Source organism: Orcinus orca, chromosome 4 (assembly GCF_937001465.1).
Source record: "Orcinus orca chromosome 4, mOrcOrc1.1, whole genome shotgun sequence".
Classification (NCBI taxonomy): Eukaryota; Metazoa; Chordata; class Mammalia; order Artiodactyla; family Delphinidae; genus Orcinus; species Orcinus orca.
Window position 1 is genome coordinate 7,693,289 of NC_064562.1, and position 27,495 is coordinate 7,720,783.

Consider the following 27,495-nt stretch of genomic DNA (forward strand, 5'->3'; position numbering starts at 1 on the left):
AGAATCTCGTCCCTTTTTCCAGTTTCTAGAGGTTGGCTCTTGGCCTTCCTTCTCTTCAAAGCCATCAGTGTAACATCTTCAAATCTGCCTGAAGAGAAGGGCACATCTCTTTCTCTTGACAGTGATCCTTCTGCCTCCCTCTTATAAAGACCTTGCAATTATTTTGGGCCCTTGTGGATAATCCAGGATAATCTCCCCATCTCAGGATCTTCGATGGCATCTGTACAGTCCTTTTTGCCATGTGTGGTAACACATTCATGGGTGTGGGGGAATTAGAGCATGGTCATCTTTGGGAGGGAGGGCATTCTACCTACAACAAAAAGTAGGTCTGCCTCCAACTGTGTTACCTAATTCCCTAGCTCAGTTGAGAAACAACCACTGTTAGAACACAGTTTCTTAGATAATCATTCAGATATTTCATATGAATGTGCCAGTATATATGTCCTCTGACCTCCCTCTTTTTATAGAAGCAGTATGCTAGACACGCTCCTAATGCCCCTTGCTTTTTTTCTTCTACCTGATCTTAGACATCAATCTACGTGAGTACACATAGATCTACCTCTTGCTTTTTTAACAGCTGACATCCTATTGTTTGCTTTTACTGTAATTTATTTACCAGGTCTCTGATGGACACTTAAGCTGTTTCATCCTTTTGCTATTACAAACACTGCTGCATTGATTATTATTTGTTTTGTACATGTGTAAATATGTCTGTAGACTAAATTAATAGAAGTAGGATTCCTTGATCAAAAGACGTGCAGTTTTTATTTTGAAAAGAACTATCAAATCACCTTCCAGAAGATTGTACCAATTTACATCCCGCTTATTAGTGAGACTACTAACTCACCCACAGTGTCACTAATGCAGTGTGAATAATTTTTAAAAATCTTTTTTATACATTAAAAATTATAGTTGATTGAGGTTTTAATTTACATTTCTTTTAAGGTAGAGCACACATCTTTTCAAAACCTAAAAGGCATTTATCTATACTCTTTCTTGTGACCTGTTTTTATTTTAGGTTACTAATCTTTTTCTCATTGATTTCATAATGGTGCGTGTTACATTGTAGGTGCTTATTAAATATCTGTTCATCTGAGCTTAGCCCTAGCCCCTTTTCTTATTCTATTGAAGAGACTCTTATCTCTGTGGCTTTAAAGTACCTCCTTTAACCCCACGTTATCCCAAATTTGTATCTTCAGCCCAGACCTGTTTTCTAGGTGCCAGACTCATAACTTTATTTACTTAGTTTACATCTCTACTTAGCAGTCTCCAGGGCATCTTAAACCAGTGGCTGAAAGTGGGTTCTTGATGCCCCCTGTCTCCATGTGCCAATTCCTGTCTTAGTCAGTGGGAGTTCTGACCACTTGGTTGCTTTGTTGCAAACGTGGGAGTCATACTGGACTCTTCCCTTTCCCTCACCGTCCATAGTCAGTTCTGTCATTCTGTCTTCAAAATGCATTTCATACCTTGCCATTTGTCTCCATCTTCACTGTCACCCTGGTTGTGCCACTCAACTGTCATCTTTTTCTTAATGACCTCAATACTTCAGTAGTCTTGCTTCTTACTGTATCTCTGTCCAAATTGTCCTATATACAGCAGCTCACATTATTCTTAAAAAACCAAGTAGGTCTCAAGTCCTCGGGGAGTCTCTTCCTGATTTCCTAAAGTTAGGTACGCCTATTATATGGTGGCCATTTTCTGGCCAGCACTTACTAAGTTATATAGTTATTCATGAGATAACTAGATTGTAAATTACGTAGTTAGGATATAACTAGACTGTAAGCAAGTCCATGTCTGTTTTTAATCCTGGAACCTCACTGCCTATTTTAATATATGGTAGTGTGTGCTCAGTAAGTTTGTGGGTTTTTGTTTTTTTTGGTCAGTGAACATTAGTATAAGATAGAGGTGTTAAGAGTGGTAGCAGAAGAATGGGAGAAATGGTTAATTCTGACTAGGTATCGATGGGTAAGTCAGGAATAACATAAAGTTGAGCCTGATGTTAGATTTTTGCATGAAAGGTAAAGTCGGCATTAGAGAATTATTAAGATATTTTCTTAATGTTAAGGAGAGTATTGTTTGTGAGCCTTTAAAATTATTTTTATATGAGGTATTTCACACGATTTTAAAGAACTTTTTAAAATATTTTTTACTCATAGTAGCTCAGTGTACAGTATACAGTAAAATATTTACTTGGGTCAACATCCCACTCTCTTTTCTTTCCTTCCAACTATTATTTTCAACCCAGTAGAACATGTTTGTAGTCTTCAGGGAGCTGCAATGTAGGAGATAAGCACACGTGTGGAATTAAATGACTGGTCAGTGCAGTATGTTAAGTGCTATGGGAGAAACGCTACCCAGAGAGAAAGGATACTGAGATGTGAAATGGTTACATATTTGTGGATGTCTTCACAAATATGTGAACTGGAAATGGTCCTTGAAAATTGAATGGGATTTAGCAAGGCTTATGTGGAGAACAGTTAAGTTCCTTTCTGGATGCTCTAACTATGTATTTGTCATTGACACTTGTCGTTGGCATCAAATTTATCTGTTAAGCAAAGGAAATGCCCTAGGGTTCTTCAGGGTAGAGTGCCTGCAAAAAAATGGTGCAGGTTCTGTTAATTCATTACATTCCTGTTATGTCTTCGATGTTAAGTGACTTAGTATATCATATTCTAGAATTTATTTTGTGCTTTAGGGTATTTGGAGTTTAAGGTATTATATACTGTAAGCTTTCTCAGTTGTAGGCATGGCTTTACTCCTCTACATTTTTTTTTTTAAGTATTCATATACCTTTGTGTACCTTAAGTGTGTTTGGTGAAATGATCATTCTTCTAGGTTTCTAGTTGAATTGGGCAGTCTAAATGACACTTGTTTCTAGTTGAGCCTAGATTCTTTGATGGCTTTGATACTATTTTAGGAAAAGTTCCATTTTGTTATTTATGATTTTAACAGGAATATTTAAAGCATATTGCTCCTGAAATACCCCTCTTTGTTGCGGTGTTGTTTGAATAAACTACTTGTGTGTTTTCTTTGTTACTCTGAAGTATGAATCCAAAGACTAGTTTATAATGAATTTTCTGAAGTAATCACTAAAGATTGTATGTAAGAGAGACTTTTAATATCAGTTTTCTTTTTTTGTTTTTTTTTTTAACATCTTTATTGGGGTATAATTGCTTTACAATGGTGTGTTAGTTTCTGCTTTATAACAAAGTGAATCAGTCATACATAAACATATGTTCCCATATGTCTTCCCTCTTGCGTCTCCCTCCCTCCCACCCTCCCTATCCCACCATTCCAGGCTGTCACAAAGCACCGAGCCAATATCCCTGTGCCATGCGGCTGCTTCCCACTAGCTATCTACCTTACTACGTTTGTTAGTGTGTATATGTCCATGACTCTCTCTCGCCCTGTCACAGCTCACCCTTCCACCTCCCCATAACCTCAAGTCTGTTCTCTAGGAGGTGTGCGTCTTTATTCCTGCCTTACCCCTAGGTTCTTCATGACATTTTTTTTCTTAAATTCCATATATATGTGTTAGCATATGGTATTTTTTTTTTCTTTCTGACTTACTTCACTCTGTATGACAGACTCTAGGTCTATCCACCTCATTACAAATAGCTCAATTTCGTTTCTTTTTATGGCTGAGTAATATTCCATTGTATATATGTGCCACATCTTCTTTATCCATTCATCCGATGATGGGCACTTAGGTTGTTTCCATCTCCGGGCTATTGTAAATAGAGCTGCAATGAACATTTTGGTACATGACTCTTTTTGAATTTTGGTTTTCTCAGGGTATATGCCCAGTAGTGGGATTGCTGGGTCATATGGTAGTTCTATTTGTAGTTTTTTAAGGAACCTGCATACTGTTCTCCATAGTGGCTGAACCAATTCACATTCCCACCAGCAGTGCAGGAGTGTTCCCTTTTCTCCACACCCTCTCCAGCATTTATTGTTTCTAGATTTTTTGATGATGGCCATTCTGACTGGTGTGAGATGATATCTCATTGTAGTTTTGATTTGCATTTCCCTAATGATTAATGATGTTGAGCATTCTTTCATGTGTTTGTTGGCAGTCTGTATATCTTCTTTGGAGAAATGTCTATTTAGGTCTTCTGCCCATTTTTGGATTGGGTTGTTTTTTTTTTTGTTATTGAGCTGCATGAGCTACTTATAAATTTTGGGGATTAATCCTTTGTCGGTTGCTTCATTTGCAAATATTTTCTCCCATTCTGAGGGTTGTCTTTTGGTCTTGTTTATGGTTTCCTTTGCTGTGCAAAAGCTTTGAAGTTTCATTAGGTCCCATTTGTTTATTTTTGTTTTTATTTCCATTACTCTAGGAGGTGGGTCAGAAAGGATCTTGCTGTGATTTATGTCATAGACTGTTCTGCCTATGTTTTCCTCTAAGAGTTTGATAGTTTCTGGCCTTACATTTAGGTCTTTAATCCATTTTGACCTTATTTTTGTGTATGGTGTTAGGGAGTGATCTAATCTCATACTTTTAAATGTACCTGTCCAGTTTTCCCAGCACCACTTATTGAAGAGGCTGTCCTTTCTCCACTGTACATTCCTGCCACCTTTATCAAATATAAGGTGTCCATATGTGCATGGGTTTATCTCTGGGCTTTCTATGCGGTTCCATTGATCTATCTTTCTGTTTTTGTGCCAGTACCATACCGTCTTGATAACTGTAGCTTTGTAGTATAGTCTGAAGTCAGGGAGCCTGATTCCTCCAGTTCCTTTTTTCGTTCTCAAGATTGCTTTGGCTATTCGGGGTCTTTTGTGTTTCCATACAAATTGCAAAATTTTTTGTTCTAGTTCTGTGAAAAATGCCAGTGGTAGTTTGATAGGGATTGCATTGAATCTATATTGCTTTGGGTAGTAGAGTCATTTTCACAATGTTGATTCTTCCAATCCAAGAACATGGTATATCTCTCCACCTATTTGTATCATCTTTAATTTCTTTCATCAGTGTCTTGTAGTTTTCTGCATATAGGTTTTCTTTCTCCTTAGGTAGGTTTATTCCTAGCTATTTTATTCTTTTTGTTGCAATGGTAAATGGGAGTGTTTTCTTGATTTCACTTTCAGATTTTTCATCATTAGTATATAGGAATGCCAGAGATTTCTGTGCATTAATTTTGTATCCTGCCACTTTACCAAATTCATTGATTAGCTCTGGTAGTTTTCTGGTAGCATCTTTAGGATTCTCTATGTATAGGATCATGTCATCTGCAAACAGTGACAGCTTTACTTCTTCTTTTCCGATTTGGATTCTTTTTATTTCCTTTTCTTCTCTGATTGCTGTGGCTAAAACTTCCAAAACTATGTTGAATAATAGTGGTGAGAGTGGGCAACCTTGTCTTGTTCCTGATCTTAGTGGAAATGCTTTCAGTTTTTCACCATTGAGGATGATGTTTGCTGTGGGCTTGTCATATATGGCCTTTATTATGTTAAGGAAAGTTCCCTCTATGCCTACTTTCTGCAGGGTTTTTATCATAAATGGGTGTTGACTTTTGTCGAAAGCTTTCTCTGCATCTATTGAGATGATCATATGGTTTTTCTCCTTCAATTTGTTAATATGGTTTATCACATTGATAGATTTGCGTATATTGAAGAATCCTTGCATTCCTGGAATAAACCCCACTTGATCATGGTGTATGATCCTTTTAATGTGCTGTTGGATTCTGTTTGCTAGTATTTTGTTGAGGATTTTTGTGTCCATGTTCATCAGTGATACTGGCTTGTAGTTTTCTTTCTTTGTGACATCCTTGTCTGGTTTTGGTATCAAGGTGATGGTGGCCTCGTAGAAGGAGTTTGGGAGTGTTCCTCCCTCTGCTATATTTTGGAAGAGTTTGAGAAGGATAGGTGTTAGCTCTTCTCTAAATGTTTGATAGAATTCGCCTGTGAAGCCATCTGGTCCTGGGCTTTTGTTTGTTGGAAGATTTTTAATCACAGTTTCAATTTCAGTGCTTGTGATTGGTCTGTTCATATTTTCTATTTCTTCCTGATTCAGTCTTGGCAGGTTGTGCATTTCTAAGAATTTGTCCATTTCTTCCAGATTGTCCATTTTATTGGCATAGAGTTGCTTGTAGTAATCTCTCATGATCTCTTTTATTTCTGCAGTGTCAGTTGTTACCTCTCCTTTTTCATTTCTAATTCTATTGATTTGAGTCTTCTCCCTTTTTTTCTTGATGAGTCTGGCTAGTGGTTTATCTATTTTGTTTATCTTCTCAAAGAACCAGCTTTTAGTTTTGATCTTTGCTATTGTTTCCTTCATTTCTTTTTCATTTATTTCTGATCTGATTTTTATGATTTCTTTCCTTCTGCTAGCTTTGGGATTCTTTTGTTCTTCTTTCTCTAATTGCTTGAGGTGCAAGGTTAGGTTGTTTATTCGAGATGTTTCCTGCTTCTTAAGGTGGGCTTGTATTGCTATAAACTTCCCCTTAAAACTGCTTTTGCTGCATTCCATAGGTTTTGGGTCGTTGTGTCTCCATTGTCATTTGTTTCTAGGTATTTTTTGATTTTCTCTTTGATTTCTTCAGTGATCACTTCATTATTAAGTAGTGTATTCTGTTGGTTTTGGATGGAGCGTCCTATAAATATCAATTAAGTCCATCTTGTTTAATGTATCATTTAAAGCTTGTGTTTCCTTATTTATTTTCATTTTGGATGATCTGTCCATGGGTGAAAGTGGGGTGTTGAAGTCCCCTACTATGAATGTGTTACTGTTGATTTCCCCTTTCATGGCTGTTAGTATTTGCCTTATGTATTGAGGTGCTCCTATGTTGGGTGCATAAATATTTACAATTGTTATATCTTCTTCTTGGATCGATCCCTTGATCATTATGTAGTGTCCTTCTTTGTCTCTTTTAATAGTCCTTATTTTAAAGTCTATTTTGTCTGATATGAGAATTGCTACTCCAGCTTTCTTTTGGTTTCCATTTGCATGGAATATCTTTTTCCATCCCCTTACTTTCAGTCTGTATGTGTCTCTAGGTCTGAAGTGGGTCTCTTGTAGACGGCATATATAAGGGTCTTGTTTTTGTATCCATTCAGCTAATCTGTGTCTTTTGGTGGGAGCATTTAGTCCATTTACATTTAAGGTAATTATCGATATGTATGTTCCTATTCCCATTTTCTAAATTGTTTTGGGTTCGTTATTATAGGTCTTTTCCTTCTCTTGTGTTTCTTGCCTAGAGAAGATCCTTTAGCATTTGTTGTAAAGCTGGTTTGGTGGTGCTGAACTCTCTCAGCTTTTGCTTGTCTGTAAAGGTTTTAATTTCTCCATCAAATCTGAATGAGATCCTTGCTGGGAAGAGTAGTCTTGGCTGCAGGTTTTTCTCCTTCATCACTTTCATTATGTCCTGCCACTCCCTTCTGGCTTGTAGGGTTTCTGCTGAGAGATCAGCTGTTAACCTTATGGGGATTCCCTTATGTGTTATTTGTTGTTTTTCCCTTGCGGCTTTTAATATGCTTTCTTTGTATTTAATTTTTGACAGTTTGATTAATATGTGTCTTGGCGTATTTCTCCTTGGATTTATCCTGTATGGGACTCTCTGTGCTTCCTGGACTTGATTAACTATTTCCTTTCCCATATTAGGGAAGTTTTCAACTATAATCTCTTCAAATATTTTCTCCGTCCCTTTCTTTTTCTCTTCTTCTTCTGGAACCCCTATAATTCGAATGTTGGTGCGTTTAATGTTGTCCCAGAGGTCTCTGAGACTGTCCTCAGTTCTTTTCATTCTTTTTTCTTTATTCTGCTCTGCAGTAGTTATTTCCACTATTTTATCTTCCAGGTCACTTATCTGTTCTTCTGCCTCAGTTATTCTGCTATTGATCCCATCTAGAGTACTTTTAATTTCATTTATTGTGTTGTTCATCGTTGCTTGTTTCATCTTTATTTCTTCTAGGTCCTTGTTAACTGTTTCTTGCATTTTGTCCATTCTATTTCCAAGATTTTGGATCATCCTTACTATCATTATTCTGAATTCTTTTTCAGGTAGACTGGCTATTTCCTCTTCATTTGTTAGGTCTGGTGCATTTTTATCTTGCTCCTTTATCTGCTGTGTGTTTTCTGTCTTCTCATTTTGCTTATCTTACTGTGTTTGGGGTCTCCTTTTTGCAGACTGCAGGTTCGTCGTTCCCGCTGTTTTTGATGTCTGTCTCCAGTGGCTAAGGTTGGTTCAGTGGGTTGTGTATGCTTCCTGGTGGAGGGGACTAGTGCCTGTGTTGTGGATGAGGCTGGATCTTGTCTCTCTAGTGGGCAGGTTCACGTCTGGTGGTGTGTTTTGGGGTGTCTGTGGCCTTATTATGATTTTAGGCAGCCTCTCTGCTAATGGGTGGGGTTGTGTTCCTGTTTTGCTAGTTGTTTGGCATAGGTTGTCCAGCACTGTGGCTTGCTGGTCGTTGAGTGAAGCTGGGTGCTGGTGTTAAGATGGAGGTCTCTGGGAGATTTTCGCCGTTTGCTATTATGTGGAGCTGGGAGGTCTCTTGTTGACCAGTGTCCTGAAGTTGGCTCTCCTACCTCAGAGGCAGAGCCCTGACTCCTGGCTGGAGCACCAAGAGCCTTTCATCCACACGGCTCAGAATAAAAGGGAGAAAACGTAGAGGGAATTAGTAGAAGTATGAGGAAAGAAAGAAGGAAAGGAGGGAAGGAAGGAAGGAAGAAAGAAGCAAAGAAGGAAAGAAGGCAAGAAGGAAAGGAGGGAGGGAGGAAGGAAGGAAGGAGGGAAAGAAGGAAAAAAGACAGAAAGAAAGAAGATACAGTAAAAATAAAAGTATAATAAAGTTATTGAATTAAAAAATTATTATTTAGAAAAAAAAGGGACGGATAGAACCTTAGGACAAAGGTTGGAAGCAAAGCTATACAGACAAAATCTTACACAGAAGCATACACATATACCCTCACTAAAAGAGGTAAAGGGGGAAAAATCATAAATCTTGCTGTCAGAGACCACCTCCTCAATTTGGGATGATTCGTTGTCTAAGGGAGGGAAGGAAGGAAGGAAAGAAAGAAAGAAAGAAAAAAGAACAAAGGTAAAGTATAATAACGTTATTAAAATTAAAATTGATTATTAAGAAAAAATTAAAAAAACCATGGACGGATAGAACCCTAGGACAAATGGTGGAAGCAAGACTATACAGACAAGATCTCACACAGAAGCATACACATACACACTCACAAAAAGAGGAATAGGGAAAAAAAACCATAGATCTTGCTCCTGAAGTCCACTTCCTTAATTTGGGATGATTGGTTGTCTATTCATGTATTCCACAGATGCAGGGTATATCAAGTTGATTGTGGAGCTTTAATCCGCTGCTCCTGAGGCTGCTGGGAGAGATTTCCCTTTCTCTTCTTTGTTCTCACAGCTCACCGGGGCTCAGCTTTGGATTTGGCCCTGCCTCTGCGTGTAGGTCGCTGGAGGGCGTCTGTTTTTTGCTCAGACAGGACGGGGTTAAAGGAGCCGCTGATTCGGGGGCTCTGGCGCACTCAGGCCGGCGGGGAGGGAGGGGCACGGCGTGCGGGGCGGGCCTGCGGCGGCAAAGTCCGGCGTGACTTTGCACCAGCCTGAGGCCCGCCGTGCGTTCTCCCGGGGAAGTTGTCCCTGGATCCCGGGACCCTGGCAGTGGCGGGCTGCACAGCCTCCGCGGAAGAGGGGTGTGGAGAGTGACCTGTGTTCGCACACAGGCCCCTTGGTGGCGGCAGCAGCAGCCTTAGCGTCTCCCGCCCGTCTCTGGGGTCCGCGGTTTTAGCCGGGGCTCGCGCCCGTCTCTGGAGCTCCTTTAAGCAGCGTTCTTAAACCCCTCTCCTCACGCACCAGGAAACAAAGAGGTAAGAAAAAGTCTCTTGCCTCTTCGGCAGGTGCAGACTTTTCCCCGGACTCCCTCCCGGCTAGCCGTGGTGCACTAACCCCTTCAGGCTATGTTCAAGCAGCCAACCCCAGTCCTCTCCCTTCGCTCCGTCCGAAACCGAAACCGAGCCTCAGAGCCTCAGCTCGCAGCCCCGCCCGCCCCGGCGGGTGAGCAGACAAGCCTCTCGGGCTGGTGAGTGCCGGTCGGCACCGATCCTCTGTGCGGGAATCTCGCCGCTTTGCCCTCCGCACCCGTTGCTGTGCTCTCCTCCGAGGCTTCGAAGCTCCCCCTTCCGCCTCCCGCAGTCTCCGCCCGCGAAGGGGCTTCCTAGTGTGTGGAAACTTTTCCTCCTTCACAGCTCCCTCCCACTGGTGCAGGTGCTGTCCCTATTCTTTTGTCTCTGTTTTTTCTTCTTCTTTTTTTTTCTTTTGCCCTACCCAGGTACGTGGGGAGTTTCTTGCCTTTTGGGAGGTCTGAGGTCTTCTGCCAGCCTTCAGTAGGTGTTCTGTAGGAGTTGTTCCACGTGTAGATGTATTTCTGGTGTATCTGTGGGGAGGAAGGTGGTCTCCGCGTCTTACTCTTCCGCCATCTTCAAGGTCCAATATCAGTTTTCTTAACCGGAATATTTCTGTTGTGCCAGAAACTTTTGAAAGCTTCTGTTATTCAGAGTAGTCTGTGATGCTTATGAAAAAAATGTATTTTTGTTGTATCTTTGAGAGTTTAATTTGGTGCTTTTTGAAACATAAAATACTGAGTTTTAATTGAAAATACACCTTAAATCCCTCTCCCCCCAGTTTTGTTATATGTTTACATTCTGTACATTTTTATGAATTGTCAGATGTTTTACAAAATAAATTTGGACAATCCCTGATTGATGGAGATTAATTGCTTTTTAATTAAGAGATACTTAGCTTGAGTAGACCGTAATTAATAGATTAATTTTCATTGATAGGGTTTTACTTCACTTTTCCCCTGTTGAAGTATTTTGTTGGTTTTTATTTTTTAAAGTAATATATTGAAACATAAAATTGTTTTGAAATTTAATATTTTATGATACATGTTTCTGTGCCTTATTATATATTTATAACATGCCTTGAGGCAACCTTTTCATGAATAAATTATAATAAGAAATCATAGTCTACTGTTGAGTCAGAATATAAGTTCAGTTTTTTTGTATTTTCTTTGTACTAAGTCTTGGAGGTTCTTTAACTGAGATCTAAAGCTGTGCAGACATTTTTATACTCCAATGGTATCAGTATTTCTTGTTCTAAAGAAAGTTTTTAAATCTTTAAAGGAAATTTTTTTTAGACTTGGACATACTGCTGAACCGTTACACAGCTCTGTAACTTAAGTTTTACAGCTTCAGAAACCATCTTTTTTTCTTGAGATTTTTGTGACCTTGTTTCATTTTTTTAAGCATTTTATTTGTTGGAATAAAGATATCTTTTCAAAGAGATCTTTGCTTTATTTTTTGGTCTTGCATTAGTTATCTCTTTAACATGCTATCCCACAATTTATCAACTTAAAACAACAGAATTTATTATCTCATACTTTTTCTGGGTCACAGATCAGGATCCTTACCTGGATCCTCTCCATCAAGGTTTCTCACCAGTTTCAGTCAAGGTATAACCTGAAGCTGTGGTTTCATCTTGGCACAGCTGTGGATGATCCATTTCCCAGCTCACTCACATTTTTCTTGTTGGGATTCAGCTCCTCGTGGACTGCTGGACCAAGGGCCTCTGTTCTTCAGTGCCTGTTCGCCGAGGCCTCTCTCAGTTACTTGTCACAGGGGCCCCTGTGTATGTAGGGCAGCTCACTACAAGCCAGCTGGTCTCCATCAGAGTGAGCCAGAAGAGGGCAAAAGAGAGCGGGCAAGACCGAGCCCGGGTCCTTTCATAACCTAATCTTGGGATTGATAGCTCATCGCTTTTGCCCCAGGCTAGTCAATAATGTGAGCTCACGCTCAGGGAGGGGGTTACAGGTGGGCGCAAACAGACTTGATTTATGTTTGCTGGGCACACTTCATGCACAAAAGTTCCTTCTCACACCTTCCTTTCTCCTTCCTCCCTCCCCGCCACATGTGCAGAGAGACACACAAAAGAATGCACATACTCTTATGATGGTTTCACACTTTATACTCCTATACTTGTAACAGCTTCCAGGGGCATCCTGGGTTTCAGACTTGGAGTTAATCTTCTCTGGTCAGGTTTATCAAGAAGTGAGCAGTAAATATTAAATATTTCAGTAAATATTTGTTGATGAAATGAGTACATGTGTGAGGTGGTCATTTTAACTAATTCTGCCTGGAGAGTTTTACAAAGGAAGTGACTTTGAGCTACGTCTTGTCAAAGGACAAGTAAGGAAATGGATTTTGCAGGCAGAGGTAGCAACAAGTATAGTCTCCAGATGTAAATAAACAGCAAGGTATATTCTAGAAGTGGTGAGAAGTTAGTAAGAATGGGATGAAGGATCTTTGGAAGAATGGGATATAATGCTGGAGAAGTAGGTTGGGGTAGATTGTTTTCCACGTTAAGGATTTAGGGCCTGAGTTAGTGCAGCTCTTTAGCAGGGGAGAAGGACTTTACTAATTAGTGTTCTAGGAAGATAAGCTCTGTCACTTCCAATGAAAAAGAACTAGCAGTGAGAACCTAAAGGCCATCCTAATCATGAAAGATCATGAGACTGAATTAAGACAGTGACAGTAGGTTTGAAGAGAATATTCTAGAAACATGACCTTTTTGAGAATTAGGTATGTTAGCTAATGCCTCTTTTTCTTCTGTAATCCTGTATTTTTTCTGAGAATAAAGATTATATTTACTAACCGCTTATGTAATCCTCCCTTACATATAATATAGATGGAATATGTGTTTTGATTTTCTTTTCCACTTCTCACTGGCTGGAGTGTAGACCTGCTTTTAAGCCATTTTGAACTCTGGATAGATACGAGGTTACAGCCTAAGGATAGTAGGATAACAAGGTGGAAGGAGTTTGGATCTCAGGGCTTTGTGGAACAGAACCTCCAGCTCCTTTTTACATGAGAGAGCTAAGCTTAATCTGGGTTAAGCCACTACTTTTTGGCTTTCTATTATAGGGAGCCAAACAAAATTCCTAAGTAATATAGGTCAGATATAAGATACAGAATTATGTAGGAATAAAAAGTTACTGAAATACTAGACAACTAGTTTAGAGGACCTAGTTAACTGGCATAACGGTTGAATGGGATGTGCTAATTTCGAGATGGCTTATATTATTTCCTCTGTTCCTCATCTCCTGTGAGCCCAAGTTTGATTTGCTTTATTCACTGCCCAGCGTTCCACGTGTAGCTTCTGCAGTCGGGCTCGCATTAACATCCTGTGTTCCTTCTGCCCTCTTTCAACTTTCTTAACTTTGATGCAAATTTCCAACCGTGAGTCTTCTCACTATCTGCATTCTTTGTATCTGCTTTGAAGCTGGAACAGTTGAAGAGCTGGTTCATTGACTCTGTGCCTTTCTTTCTGTTCTTACATTAATGGAGAATAGTTCTGAATACAGTTGATCAGGTTAGGGGCACTGATCCTCCATACAGTCAAAAATCTGCATGTAATTTATAGTCGGCCCTCCATATATGCAGTTCCTCCATAACTGTGGATCATGTAGCACTGTAGTATTTACTGTGGGAAAAAAATCAATCTGTGTTTAAGTGGACCCATGCATTTCAAACCGATGTTCAAGGGTCAACTGTATGTATATCATTTCTGTTAGGAGCATGGAAACAAAGACTTTGAGTCTGGCGTTTCTCCTGATTCGTAGTGTAGTATTTCTGACTCACAGTATTTCTGTTATATTACTGTTTTAAATTTTTATTTATAAAGAAAATTTTTTGAGAGAAGTCATTTATGTATCTGACTGTGTGTGCCATATGTTTCTCTACATTTTAGCCTAAAGCACCAAAGGGAAAAAGTGTAGGACAAGAAAAAAAAGTCATCCATCCATACAGTAGAAAAGCGGCTCAAATTACGAGAGAGGCCCACAAACAAGAAAAAAAGGAAAAGTAAGTGTCTTCATTGTTTGTATTATGCATTGGTGAAAAGCCCTTTTATATATTTATTCCTAATCAGTATTCCCTTTCTCTTCCTTTAATAAATGTCTAAGTATGTTCTGTGCACTAAGGTAAAACAGTGAACGAGGATTCAGCTCTTAAAGCTTACCTAAAACAGATATATAAATATAAATGGATTGTGATGCGGGCAGTGAAGGAAAATTTTAAAGGATTATGGGATACAGAGTGAGGGAGAGGTTCTGTTTTACGTAAGACAGTCGTGGAAGGCTTCTCTGAAGACCTTACATTTGAGCAGAGAGCTGAAAGGTGTGAGGCAGTGAGCCATGCAGACATATATTAGGCAAGTAGGTTAAAGTGCCCATTAGATGTGGAAGACAAGAGATAGAATGGGCAGTTGAGTGTCCTGGGTCTGGGGCTCAGAGGATAGGTTAGGGATGTAGACACAGATTTGGGAGCCATCAGTGTCTAGCTGGAACTCGAAGTCATGAGACTGGATAAGATCACCTACCAATTAAATGAAGATAAGAGAGAGAGAGGAGCATCAAGGATTGAGTCCAGCGGCCCCTACCATTCAGAAGTTGGAGAAATGGGGAGGCTCTGACAAGCAAGCCTGAGAAAGAGGGAAAAAAAGATAGCGTTTCAAAGAGAAAACACTGATCAACCTGTGTCATTTGTTGGATTAACGCTGAGAATTGATTTAGTAATTTGATTTAGTAAAATGGAGAGCACTGTATATATATATATTTTCTTGCATTGTTTTCTTAGTTGTTGCTCTGGAAATTTCAATTCACATCTTAAAACTGAAAACAACCTAGTTCAGGTTAATGTCAAGTTAATTTCAATAGTATAGAAAAAACTTGCTCCACTATAGGTCCATGACCCCTTTCTTTGTACTATTATTGTCATATAAGTTACATCTTTATATACCGTAAGCTTATAATTTCATAATTATCATTTTTATGCAGTTATCATAAGTTAGGGCAAGAAAAGTGTTACAAACAAAAATACATTTATACTGTCTTTTCTATTTATTTACCTATGTAATTACCTTTTTTCATTGGTGCTCCTTATTTTTTCATGTGGATTCAAATTACTATTTACTGTCCTTTCATTTTGGCCAGAAGGACTCCCTTTAGTGTTTCTCATAAGGCAGGTCTGAAAATGACAAGATTCTCTCATTTTTGTTTATCCGAGAACGTCTTTAATTTTTCTTTCATTTCTGTAGACTGTGCTTCATTTTGCAGTTCCACTGTGTATAGAATTCTTGGTTCATAGCCTTCCTGTTCAACACTTGGAAGTCACCCCTTGGCCTTTGGCCTCCAGGGTTCTGATTAGGAGTCAGCTGTTAATCTTATTGAGGATCCCTTGTATGTGATGAGTCACTTTTCTCCTGATCTTTCAAGATATCCTCCTTGACTGTCAGTAGTTTGACAATGATAAGCCTAGTTGTGGATCTCTGAGTTCATCCACCATGAAGTTTGTTAAGCTTCTGAGGCATGTGGGTTAATGTTTTTCATCGAATTGGGAAATTTGGGGCCATTATTTTTTCAAATATCCTTTTGGTCCTCTCTCTCCTCTCCTGTGACTCCCATTATGCATATGTTGTATGTTTCTGAAAGGGTGTCCCCTTTCTGTTGCTCAGATCGGATAATTTCAACTGACTTGTTCTGATATTTGCTTGTCTTTGTCCAGAGGTCCAACCCTCTGGACTACCTCAGGAACAGTTTCTATTGTATGCTATTTTTAACCCCTGAGTATGGGCCCTACTTTCCTGTTTGTTCATGGGTCTCCTAATTTTTTGTACTTTTTGGTTCAAAACTGGACATTTTAAGCAGGTTGACAATCTTGTTAATCAGACATGCCCTACCCGCAACCTCAGTCAGGTTTGCTGTTGTTGTGTTGTTGCTGTTTGCTTTGTGACTTTCCTGGACTAATTTTGTAAAGCCTTTTTGTTGTGTGTGGCCTTTGCAGTTTCTGTTGAGTTAGTGGTCAGCTAATGTTTGGACAGGGATTTCTTTAATTGCCTTCAACTAATGAGTCAGCCTTTATTGAGGGGCTATGTTAGTCTGTTGGATATGCTTTCAGTGCTCCAGTAGGCAGTTTATAGACTTCATTTCTCATTTGCACAGAGCCTCAGGGTTGCCCAGAGGTGAGAGAGTAGGACCTTCTCAGATCCTCCTTTGGTACAAACACAGTCCTGAATGTACATATATCATTCTAGATTCCCAGGAGTATGTTGGAGCTAGCTTTTCAAAGCCCTCTATGGGCTTTCCATTCCTTAATTTTTCCTTTTAAATTTTTTTGGTCAGCCTTTTGTTAGCCCCCAACTGGTAATATCACTCAGGCAGCTGCTGTGTTAGACAGCTGCTGCTGAGATTGTTTCTGAGAAACAACTTGGGGATAGGGCTGCTTCCACAGAGTTAGCTCTGAGTTAGATGAAATAAAGTAATTCTGAGAACGGAGCTGTTCAGTCTGCTGCTGGTTGGGTCAGATGGTGACAACTCTCAGGATGAAGCTTTTGGGGAATTCCAAACCCAATCTGTTCTAGTGGCTGCTAGGAGGATGGCTTTTAACAACTACCATAAGTTGCTAGTCTATTGGTTTTCAAGTCTACTGCAGAGCTGGGAAGAGGGGGATGGGATTAAAACACCATAGAGATTACTCTTCTTACTGAGATTGGGTCGTTTTTCTTGAGTAAATAAATGGACCTTGGATTGTTATAAGACTGGTTAATTTTTATACTTCTGAAAAGGTTGATTTTGACAAGTTTTATCAGTGTTCTCTTGCTTTTATGGAGGAGTAGATTTTTTTAAGTTCTTATTCTGCCATTCTGAAAATTGGCCTATATTCTTTTTTTTTTTTTTTTTTTTTGCTGTACTTGGGCCTCTCACTGTTGTGGCCTCTCCCGTTGCGGAGCACAAGCTCCGGACGCGCAGGCTCAGCGGCTATGGCTCACGGGCCCAGCCGCTCCGCGGCATGTGGGATCTTCCCGGACCGGGGCACGAACCCATGTCCCCTGCATCGGAAGGCGGACTCTCAACCACTGCGCCACCAGGGAAGCCCCTGGCCTATATTCTTGATGTGAAGAATTCATAGGAAAATTTTCTTCTTAGGAAAATTAAATATGTGTATGCTGCCCCTTCTTTTCTCCCCTTCCTATCCCTTAGCCACCCTTCTCTGATCAGCATCCCGCACTGTAATTTGCCTATTTTCCCTCCATCTGTGGGCTCTGAGAGTCCCCAGGAACTGCTATGGGATCAAATGTAAAAATTCCTTAAAATGAAGTTATGAAATCAAAATAGAAATCATCATTTAGATTATTTTAGAATAGCCTTAGCACTTTTTTTTGGGGGGTGGGGTTTGGAATATAAAGAGTACATCTTCATCTTATTTTATTTTTATTTATTTATTTATTGGAGTAAAATTGCTTTACAATGTTGTGTTAGTTTCTGCTGTACAATGAAGTGAATCAACTATATGTATACATGTATCCCCTCCCTCTTGGACCTCCCTCCTCCCCTTCCACCAACATCTAGGTCATCACATAGCACCGAGCTGAGCTCCCTGTGCTATACAGCAGGTTCCACTATCTATCTGTTTTACAGATGGTAGTGTATTTATGTCAAACCTAATCTCCCAGTTCGTCCCACCCTCCCCTTCCCCCACTGTGTCCACATGTCCATTCTCTACGTCTCCGTCTCTTCTTGCCCTACAGATAGGTTCACCTGTACCATTTTTCTAGAATCCACACATATGCGTTAATGTATGATATTTGTTTTTCTCTTTCTGGTTTACTTCACTCTCTATGACAGACTCTGGGTCCATCCACATCTCTACAAATGACCCAATTTCATTCCTATTTATCGCTGAGTAATATTCCATTGTATATATGTACCATATCTTCTTTATCCATTCATGTATCATTGGACATTTAGGTTGTTTCCATGTCCTGGCTATTGTAATTAGTGCTGCAGTGAACATTGGGGTACATGTGTCCTTTTGAATTACGGTTTTCTCAGGGTATATTCCCAGTAGTGGGATTGCCTGGTCATAGGGTAGTTCTATTTTTAGTTTCTAAGGAACCTTCATACTATTCTCCATAGTGGCTACATCAATTTACATTCCCACCAACAGTGCAAAAGGGTTCCCTTTTCTCCATACCCTCTCCAGCATTTATTGCTTGCAGAATTTTTGATGATGGCCATTCTGACCGGTGTGAGGTGATACCTCATTGTAGTTTTGATTTGCATTTCTCTAAATTAATTAGTGATGTTGAGCATCTTTTCATATGCCTCTTGGCCGTCTGTATGTCTTCTTTGGTGAAATGTCTATTTAGGTCTTCCAGCCATGTTTTAATTGGTTTTTTTTTTTTTGATATTGAGCTCCGTGAGCTGTTTGTATATTGTGGAGATTAATCCTTTGTCCATTGCTTCATTTGCAAATATTTTTTCCCAGCCTTAGCATTTTAATGAATGCTACATACATTCGCATACTAGCTGATAGAAACCAGCACTTTCATTGTTAAATATTGATTCCTTGGCCAAGGCCAGTAGGGGTTAGCTGCTTTATAGTGATTTGGCTAGAAGTTTTCTTGAAAAGAATAGTCAAGTGCTGGGCTTCCCTGGTGGCGCAGTGGTTGAGAGTCCGCCTGCCGATGCAGGGGACGCGGGTTTGTGCCCTGGTCCAGGAGGATCCCACATGCCGTGGAGCGGCTGAGCCCGTGAGCCATGGCCGCTGAGCCTGCGCGTCCGGAGCCTGTGCTCCGCAGCGGGAGAGGCCATAACAGTGAGAGGCCCGCGTACTGCAAAAAAACCCAAAAAACAAACCAAACAAACAAAAAGAATAGTCAAGTGCTATGATAGTATACTCGAATTTTCTTTCTTTTTTGTAAGGGAGGGTCTTTTTTTGTAATTAAGGGTTATTAGAATAATATTGTTTTAAAACAGTAGTTTTCAAACATCAGTTATCTATGTATCACTTTCATGAATTTTTTGTTTTTTTAACATGTTTATTGGAGTATAATTGCTTTACATTGTTGTGTTAGTTTCTGCTGTATAATAAAGTAAATCAGCTATACATATACTTATATCCCCCTGTGCCCTCCTTCTTGCGTCTTCCTCCCACCCTCCCTATACCACCCCTCTAGGTGGTCACAAAGCACTGAGCTGATCTCCCTGTGCTATGTGGCTGCTTCCCACTAGCTATCTGTTTTACATTTGGTAGTGTATATATGTCAATGCTTCTCTCTCACTTCGTCCCAGCTTACCTTTCCCCCTCCCTGTGTCCTTAAGTCCCTTCTCTATGTCTGTGTCTTTATTCCTGTCCTGCCCCTAGGTTCTTCAGAACCATTTTTTTTTACATTCCATATATACGTGTTAGCATATTGTATTTGTTTTTCTCTTTCTCACTTACTTCACTCTGTATGACAGATTCTACGTCCATCCACCTCACTACAAATAACTCAGCTTCATTTCTTTTTATAGCTGAGTAATATTCCATTGTATATATGTGCCACATCTTTATCCATTCAGCTGTCGATGGACACTTAGGTTGCTTCCATGTCCTGGCTATTGTAAATAGAGCTGCAATGAACATTGTGGTACATGACTCTTTTTGAATTATGGTTTTCTCAGGGTATATGCCCAGTAGTGGGATTGCTGGGTTGTATGGTAGTTCTATTTTTAGTTATTTAAGGAACCTCCATACTGTTCTCCATAGTGGCTGTATCAATTTACATTCCTACCAACAGTGCAAGAGGGTTCCCTTATCTCCACACCCTCTCCAGCATTTATTGTTTGTAGATTTTTTGATGATGGTCATTCTGACCAGTGTGAGGTGATACCTCCTTGTAGTTTTCATTTGCATTTCTCTAATGATTAGTGATGTTGAGCATCCTTTCATGTGTTTGTTGGCAATCTATATATCTTCTTTGGAGAAATGTCTATTTAGGTCTTCAGCCCGTTTTTGGATTGGGTTGTTTGTTATTTTGAAATTGAGCTGCATGATCTGCTTGTAAATTTTGGAGATTAATCCTTTGTCAGTTGCTTCATTTGCGAATATTTTCTCCCATTCTGAGGGTTGTCTTCTCGTCTTGTTTAAGGTTTCTTTTGCTGTGCAAAAGCTTTTAAGTTTCATTAGGTCCCATTTTTTTATTTTTGTTTTTATTTCCATTTCTCTAGGAGGTGGGTCAAAAAGGATCTTGCTGTAATTTATGTCATAGAGTGTTCTGCCTACGTTTTCCTCTAAGAGGTTTATAGTGTCTGGCCTTACATTTAGGTCTTTAGTCCATTTTGAGTTTATTTTTTTGTATGGTGTTAGGGAGTGTTCTATTTTCATTCTTTCACATGTAGCTGTCCAGTTTTCCCAGCGCCACTTATTAAAGAGGCTGTCTTTTATCCATTTTATATTCTTGCCTCCTTTAGCAAAGATAAGGTGACCATATGTGCATGGGTTTATCTCTGGGCTTTCTCTCCTGTTCTATTGATCTGTATTTCTGTTTTTGTGCCAGTACCATACTGTCTTGATTACTCTAGCTTTGTAGTATAGTTTGAAGTCAGGGAGGCTGATTCCTCCAACTGCGTTTTTCTTTCTCAAGATTGCTTTGGCTATTTGGGGTCTTTTGTGTTTCTATACAAATTGTGAAATTTTTTGTTCTAGTTCTGTGAAAAATGCCATTGGTAGTTTGATAGGTATTGCATTGAATCTGCAGATTACTTTGGGTAGTATAGTCATTTTCACAATGTTGATTCTTCCTATCCAAACATGGTATAACTCTCCATATCGTTGTATCATCTTTAATTTCTTTCATCAGTGTTTTATATTTTTCTGCATATAGGTCTTTTGACTCCTTAGGTAGGTTTATTCCTAGGTATTTTATTATTTTTCTTGCAGTGGTAAATGGGAGTGTTTTCTTAATTTCACTTTCAGATTTTTCATCATTAGTGTATAGGAATGCAAGAGATTTGTGTGCGTTAATTTTGTATCCTGCTACTTGACCAAATTCACTGATTAGTTCTAGTAGTTTTCTGGTAGCATCTTTAGGATTCTCTATGTATAGTATCATGTCATCTGCCAACAGTGACAGTTTTACTTCTTTTCTGATTTTGGATTTCTTTTATTTCTTCTCTGATTGCTGTGGCTAAAACTTCCAAAACTATGTTGAATAATAGTGGTGAGAGTGGGCAACCTTGTCTTGTTCCTGATCTTAGTGGAAATGGTTTCAGTGTTCACCATTGAGAACTATGTTGGCTGTGGGTTTGTCATATATGGCCTTTATTATGTTGAGGTAAGTTCCCTCTATGCCTACTTTCTGGAGGGTTTTTATCATAAATGGGTGTTGAATTTTGTCAAAAGGTTTTTCTGCATCTATTGAGATTATCATATGTTTTTTTTCCTTCACTTTGTTAATATAGTGTATCACATTGATTGATTTGCGTATACTGAAGAATCCTTGAATTTCTAGGATAAACCCCACTTGATCATGGTGTATGATTGTTTTAATGTGCTGTTGGATTCTGTTTGCTAGTATTTTGTTGAGGATTTTTGCATCTATGTTCATCAGTGATATTGGCCTGTAGTTTTCTTTTTTTTGTGACATCTTTGTCTGGTTTTGGTATCGGTGATGGTGGCCTCGTAGAATGAGTTTGGGAGTGTTCCTCCTTTGGCTATATTTTGGAAGAGTTAGAGAAGGATAGGTGTTAGCTCTTCTCTAAACGTTTGATAGAATTCACCTGTGAAGCCATCGGGTCCTGGGCTTTTGTTTGTTGGAAGATTTTTAATCACAGGTTCAATTTCAGTGCTTGTGATTGGTCTGTTTATATTTTCGATTTCTTCCTGGTTCAGCCTCAGAAGGTTGTGCTTTTTTAAGAGTTTGTCCATTTCTTCCAGGTTGTCCATTTTATTGGCATATAGTTGCTTGTAGTAATCTCTCATGATCCTTTGTATTTCTGCAGTGTCAGTTGTTACTTCTTTTTCATTTCTAATTCTGTTGATTTGAGTTTTCTCCCTTTTTATCTTGATGAGTCTGGCTGATGGTTTGTCAATTTTGTTTGTTTCCACAAAGAACCAACCTTTAGTTTTATTAATATTTGTGGTCGTTTCCTTCACTTCTTTTCCTTTATTTCTGATCTGATCTTTATGATTTCTTTCCTTCTGCTAACTTTGGGGGTTTTTTGTTCTTCTTTCTCTAATTGCTTTAGGTGTAAGCTGAGGTTGTGTGAGATTTTTCTTGTTTCTTGAGGTAGGATTGTATTGCTATAAACTTCCCTCTTAGAACTGCTTTGCTACATCCCATAGGTTTTGGGTCGTCGTGTTTTTTCATTGTCATTTGTTTCTAGGTATTTCGTTTGTTTGTTTTGCGCGGCCTCTCACTGTTGTGGCCTCTCCCGTTGGTGGGGCACAGGCTCCGGAGGCGCAGGCTCAGCGGCCATGTCTCACGGGCCCAGCCGCTCTGTGGCATGTGGGATCTTCCCGGACCGGGGCACGAACCCGTGTCCCCTGCATCGACAGGCGGACTCTCAACCACTGTGCCACCAGGGAAGCCTAAATGTTTACAATTGTTACATTTTCTTCTTGGATTGATCCCTTGATCATTATGTAGTGTGCTTTTTTGTCTCTTGTAATAGTCTTTATTTTAAAGTCTATTTTGTCTGATATGAGAATGGCTACTCCAGCTTTCTTTTGATTTCCATTTGCATGGAATATGTTTTACCATCCCCTCACTTTCAGTCTGTATGTGTCCCTAGATCTGAAGTGGGTCTCTTGTAGACAGCATATATATGGGTCTTGTTTTTGTATCCATTCAGCCAGTCTGTGTCTTTTGGTTGGAGTATTTAATCTGTTTACATTCAAGGTAATTATCGATATGTATGTTCCTAGTACCATTTTCTTAATTGTTTTGGGTTTGTTATTGTAGGTCTTTTCCTTCTTTTTTTTTCTGCCTAGACAAGTTTCTTTAACATTTGTTGTAAAGCTGGTTTGGTGGTGCTGCATTCTCTTAGCTTTTGCTTGTCAGTAAAGGTTTTAATTTCTCCATCGCATCTGAATGAGATCCCTGCTAGGTAGAGTAATCTTGGTTGTAGGTTTTTCCCTTTCATCACTTTAAATATTTCCTGCCACTCCCTTCTCGCTTGCAGAGTTTCTGCTGAAAGATCAGCTGTTCACCTTATGGGGATTGCCTTGTATGTTATTTGTTGTTTTTCCCTTGCTGCTTTTAATATTTTTTCTTTGTATTTAATTTTTGATAGTTTGATTAGTGTTTTGGCGTTTCTCTCCTTGGATTTATCCTGTATGGGACTCTCTATGCTTCCTGGACTTGATTGCCTGTTTCCTTTCCCATATTAGGGAAGTTTTCAACTATAATCTCTTCAAATATTTTCTCATTCCCTTTCTTTTTCTTTTCTTCTTCTGGGACCCCTATAATTCAAATGTTGGTGCATTTAATGTTGTCCCAGAGGTCTCTGAGACTGTCTTCAGTTCTTTTCATTCTTTTTTCTTTATTCTGCTCTGCGGTAGTTAGTTTTACTATTTTATCTTCCAGGTCAGTTATCTGTTCTTTTGCCTCAGTTATTCTGCTGTTGATTCCTTCTAGAGAATTTTTAATTTCATTTATTGTGGTGTTCATCATTATTTGTTTTCTCTTTAGTTCTAGGTCCTTGTTAAACATTTGTTGTATTTTCTCTGTTCTGTTTCCATGATTTTGGATCATCTTTACTATCATTACTCTGAATTCTTTTTCAGGTGGATGCCTGTTTCCTCTTGTTTGGTCTGGTCGGTTTTCACCTTGCTCCTTCATCTGCTGTGTGTTTTTCTGTCTTCTCATTTGGCTTAACTTACTCTGTTTAGGGTCTCCTTTTTGCAGCCTGCAGGTTCGTAGTTCCCATTGTTTTTGGTGTCTGCTCCCAGTGGCCAAGGTTGGTTCAGTGGGTTGTGTAGGCTTCCTTGTGGAGGGGACTGGTGCCTGTGTTCTGGTGGATGAGGCTGTATCTTGTCTTCCTGGTGGGCAGAACCCTGTCTGGTGGTGTGTTTCGGGGTGTCTGTGACCTTATTATGATTTTAGGCAGCCTCTCTGCTAATGGGTGGGGTTGTGTTCCTGTCTTGCTAGTTGTTTGGCATGGGGTGTCCAGCACTGGAGCTTGCTGGTCATTGAGTGGAGCTGGATCTTCGCATTGAGACATAGATCTCTGGGAGAGCTCTCGCCAGTTGATATTATGTGGTGCTGGGAGGTCTCTCGTGGACCAATGTCCTGAGCTTGGCTCTCCCATCTCCGAGGCTCAGGCCTGTCAGCTGGCTGGAGCACCAAGATCCTGTGAGCTACACAGCTTAGAGAAAGGGAGAGGAAAAAAGAAAGAAAGGAAAAAATAAGTAAAATAAAATAAAGTTATTAAAATAAAAAAATAACATTAAAATAATAAAAAGGAGAACATCGAAACCAATAAACAAGTCCACCAACGATAACAAGTGCTAAAAACTAAACTAAGATAAAAACATAAAAATCTGAAACTGATCAGTCACTTACAGCAAACCCCAAGTCTACAGTTGCTCCCAAAGTCCACCTCCTCAATTTTGGGCTGATTCATTTTCTATTCAGGTATTCCACAGATGCAATGTACATCAAGTTGTTGGTGGAAATTTAATCTGCTGCTCCTGGGGCTGCTGGGAGAAATTTCCCTTTCTCTTCGTTGTTTGCACAGCTCCTGGGGTTCAGCTTTGGGTTTGGCCCCGCCTCTGCATTTAAGCTGCCCTCTGGCATCTGTTGTTTGCTCAGACAGGAGGGGTTTAAAGGAGTGGCTGATTCGGGGGCTCTGGCTCACTCAGGCCTGGGAGAGGGAGGGGCAGGGAATGTGGGGTGAGCCTGTGGCGGCAGAGGCCAGGAGGATGTTGCGACAGCCTGAGCTGTGCTGTGTTTTCTCTTGGGGAAGTTGTCCCTGGATCACGGGACCCTGGCCGTGGTAGGCTACACAGGCTCCCTGGAGGGGAGGTGTGGATAGTGACCTGTGCTTGCACACAGGCTTCTTGTCTGCGGCAGCAATCTTAGCGTCTTATGCCCGTTTCTGGTGTCCACACTGATAGCCGTGGCTGATGCCCATCTCTGGAGCTCATTTAGGTGGCGCTCTGAATCCCCTCTCCTCATGCACCCTGAAACAGTGGTCTCTTGCCTCTTCGGCAGCTCCAGACTTTTCCCCGGACTCCCTCCCGGCTAGCCGTGGCGCACTAACCCCTTCAGGCTGTGTTCACGCAGCCAACCCCAGTCCTCTCCCTGGGATCTGACCGAAGCCCAAGCCTCAGCTCCCAGCCCCCGCCCGCCCCAGCGGGTGAGCAGACAAGCCTCTCGGGCTGGTGAGTGCTGGTCGGCACCGATCCTCTGCGGGAATCTCTCCACTTTGCCCTCTGCACCCCTGTTGCTGTGCTCTCCTCCGCGGCTCCGAAGCTCCCCCTCTCCGCCACCCGTAGTCTCCGCCCGCGAACGGGCTCCTAGTGTGTGGAAACTTTTCCTCCTTCACAGCTCCCTCCCACTGGTGCAGGTCCCGTCCCTATTCTTTTGTCTCTGTGTTTTCTTTTGCCCTACCCAGGTACGTGGGGAGTTTCTTGCCTTTTGGGAGGTCTGAGGTCTTCTTCCAGCGTTCAGTAGGTGTTCTGTAGGAGCTGTTCCACCTGCAGATGTATTTTTGATGTATCTGTGGGGAGGAAGGTGATCTCCGCGTCTTACTCCTCTGCCATCTTGAAGGTCCTCTCTTTTCTGTACCTTTTTGACATGATATACTACTTACATGATTTTGCTATCACCTATATCAGTATCTCACAAACTTTGGTATACATGAGATGCACCTGTAAGGTGTATTAAAATAGATTTTTGGGCCTCATTCCTAGAGGTTTCCATTCAGAAAGTCTGGGACAGGGCCAAGATGTTGCATTTCTGACAAGTTTCCAGTAATATTGATGCTGTTGCTGCTGGTTCAGGCATTGATGTATAGTATTCTTTAATTATATTCTTTAAAAATAATTTTCCCTCAAATATTGTTTTTAAACGAGACATTTTATCTCTGTTAAAACCAAGTAGATACTATTGTCTTCCCTGAGTGGTTTGAGCTTGAGGCATGTTTGCTTATTTTTGGGGGAAAGATTTGGCAAAGGTTGGAAGACTTGTAAAATGAACTGACATTAAACTAAGTTTTCTCCTTAATGTAATCGGAAAGGGTGCAAAGAAAATGACGGGAAAAGTAACTTGCTTACCATTTGATTAAAGATTATTTAATTCTCTGTATATGAACTACCTAAAGTTACCTTACATAGTACCAGTGGTATACATGCAGTATTTTCAGAAATAATGCTTTAGAATATGATTAAGTACTTCAGTTCACTGTAAATACTTGTGATGTTTATATGTTGTTATTTATATTCAGGATCTTATGCACTGATTTAATGTTGATTTACAGTCAGCATTACAGAAAAATTACCTAAGGGTAAAGCAGAACAACATGCTAATCTCATATATAAAACTTGTCCTAAAGAAGTTCTGTTGTTGGCCAAGGTTCTATTTTAATAGTACAGAGTTGAACAATATTTAATTTTTTGTGCTTGGGTGATGTTTTAAACAGGCTGAGCTTTCTCTTTTTTCTTAATTTATTTTAAAGAAGTCATCAGTGTAGCAGTCATGGCCCCAGAAGCAAACAAATGTACAGTTTTAATAGTGTCTAACATTTTATGAAACAGGCTTACACTTGTCATGACTAGCAGCATCAGTGACCGTGAGTCCTGTTCAGTTAAGTGGGAGCGTGGTCACAAATAGCATTTTGAAATGCAGCTCATCTCCCTGCCTTAGAGCAGTACTTCCAGCAAGACAGAAATGGAGAATTGCATATTTTCAAAAGATGGCTGGTGACAAGATACTCAGACTGTAGTGGCAGCTGTAAGCAAGATGATAGAAGAGGTACCAACAGGACTTGGCCTTGAACGTCAGGTGCATGTGATGTCTTAGAAAGAAATAGCAGTTAGCAGGTACTGCTTTACTCAGCAGCTTGAAACAAAAACAGTTCCTCTGTCAGGAATCCCAGAGCCACTTAACTGGGTGCTTTGGGCTCAGGGTCTCTTGCAAGGTTACAGTCAAGGTGTTGGCTGGGGCCGCATCATCGCAGGGCTTGATAGGGAGAGGTTTTGCTTCCAGGCTATTTACATGGTGGTCGACAGACCTGTTGTGGCAGCTGTTGGCTGGAGACATCAGTTCCCTACCACGTGGCAGCATGTGTCCTCCAGAGCAAAGGCTCTGAGATAGAGTGAGAGGGGGTGACAGTTCCAGCAAGATGCCTGCAGGGTCCTTCATGACAGCCACCACCGACGGCCTTCAGTGCTGGTGAAGAAGGCGAAGGAAATGGTGGGGCATTGGTGTCACATGGTCTGGATTGGAAGGAGCCCCGAGCCAGGGAGGTGACGTGACCTTCACCCAGCCCGCGTCCCCAGGGCCGACCCCCAGCTCAGGCTCTGGGGCCTGCTGCCAGTCCTCCGCCTTCCCCACCCCGTGGGCCCCCCTGGGCTGGGATCCCCTTTGCCCCTCTCTACAGCTCTCTTCAAGAAGGGCCCTTTGTCCTTCTCCACCCCGTGCCCCGTTC

The 27,495-nt window shown here is 40.5% G+C and overlaps 1 protein-coding gene across 1 annotated transcript in view; it reads left to right on the plus strand.

Annotated features, from left to right (window-relative positions):
- TMA16 (translation machinery associated 16 homolog) overlaps nucleotides 1–27,495 on the plus strand; it is a 43,536-nt gene that overhangs the window by 1,464 nt on the left and 14,577 nt on the right. The window contains exon 2 of the mRNA XM_012531710.3: nucleotides 13,770–13,882. Within this exon, the coding sequence (XP_012387164.1) occupies nucleotides 13,770–13,882 (113 nt within the window). The remainder of the gene's footprint in view (nucleotides 1–13,769; nucleotides 13,883–27,495) is intronic.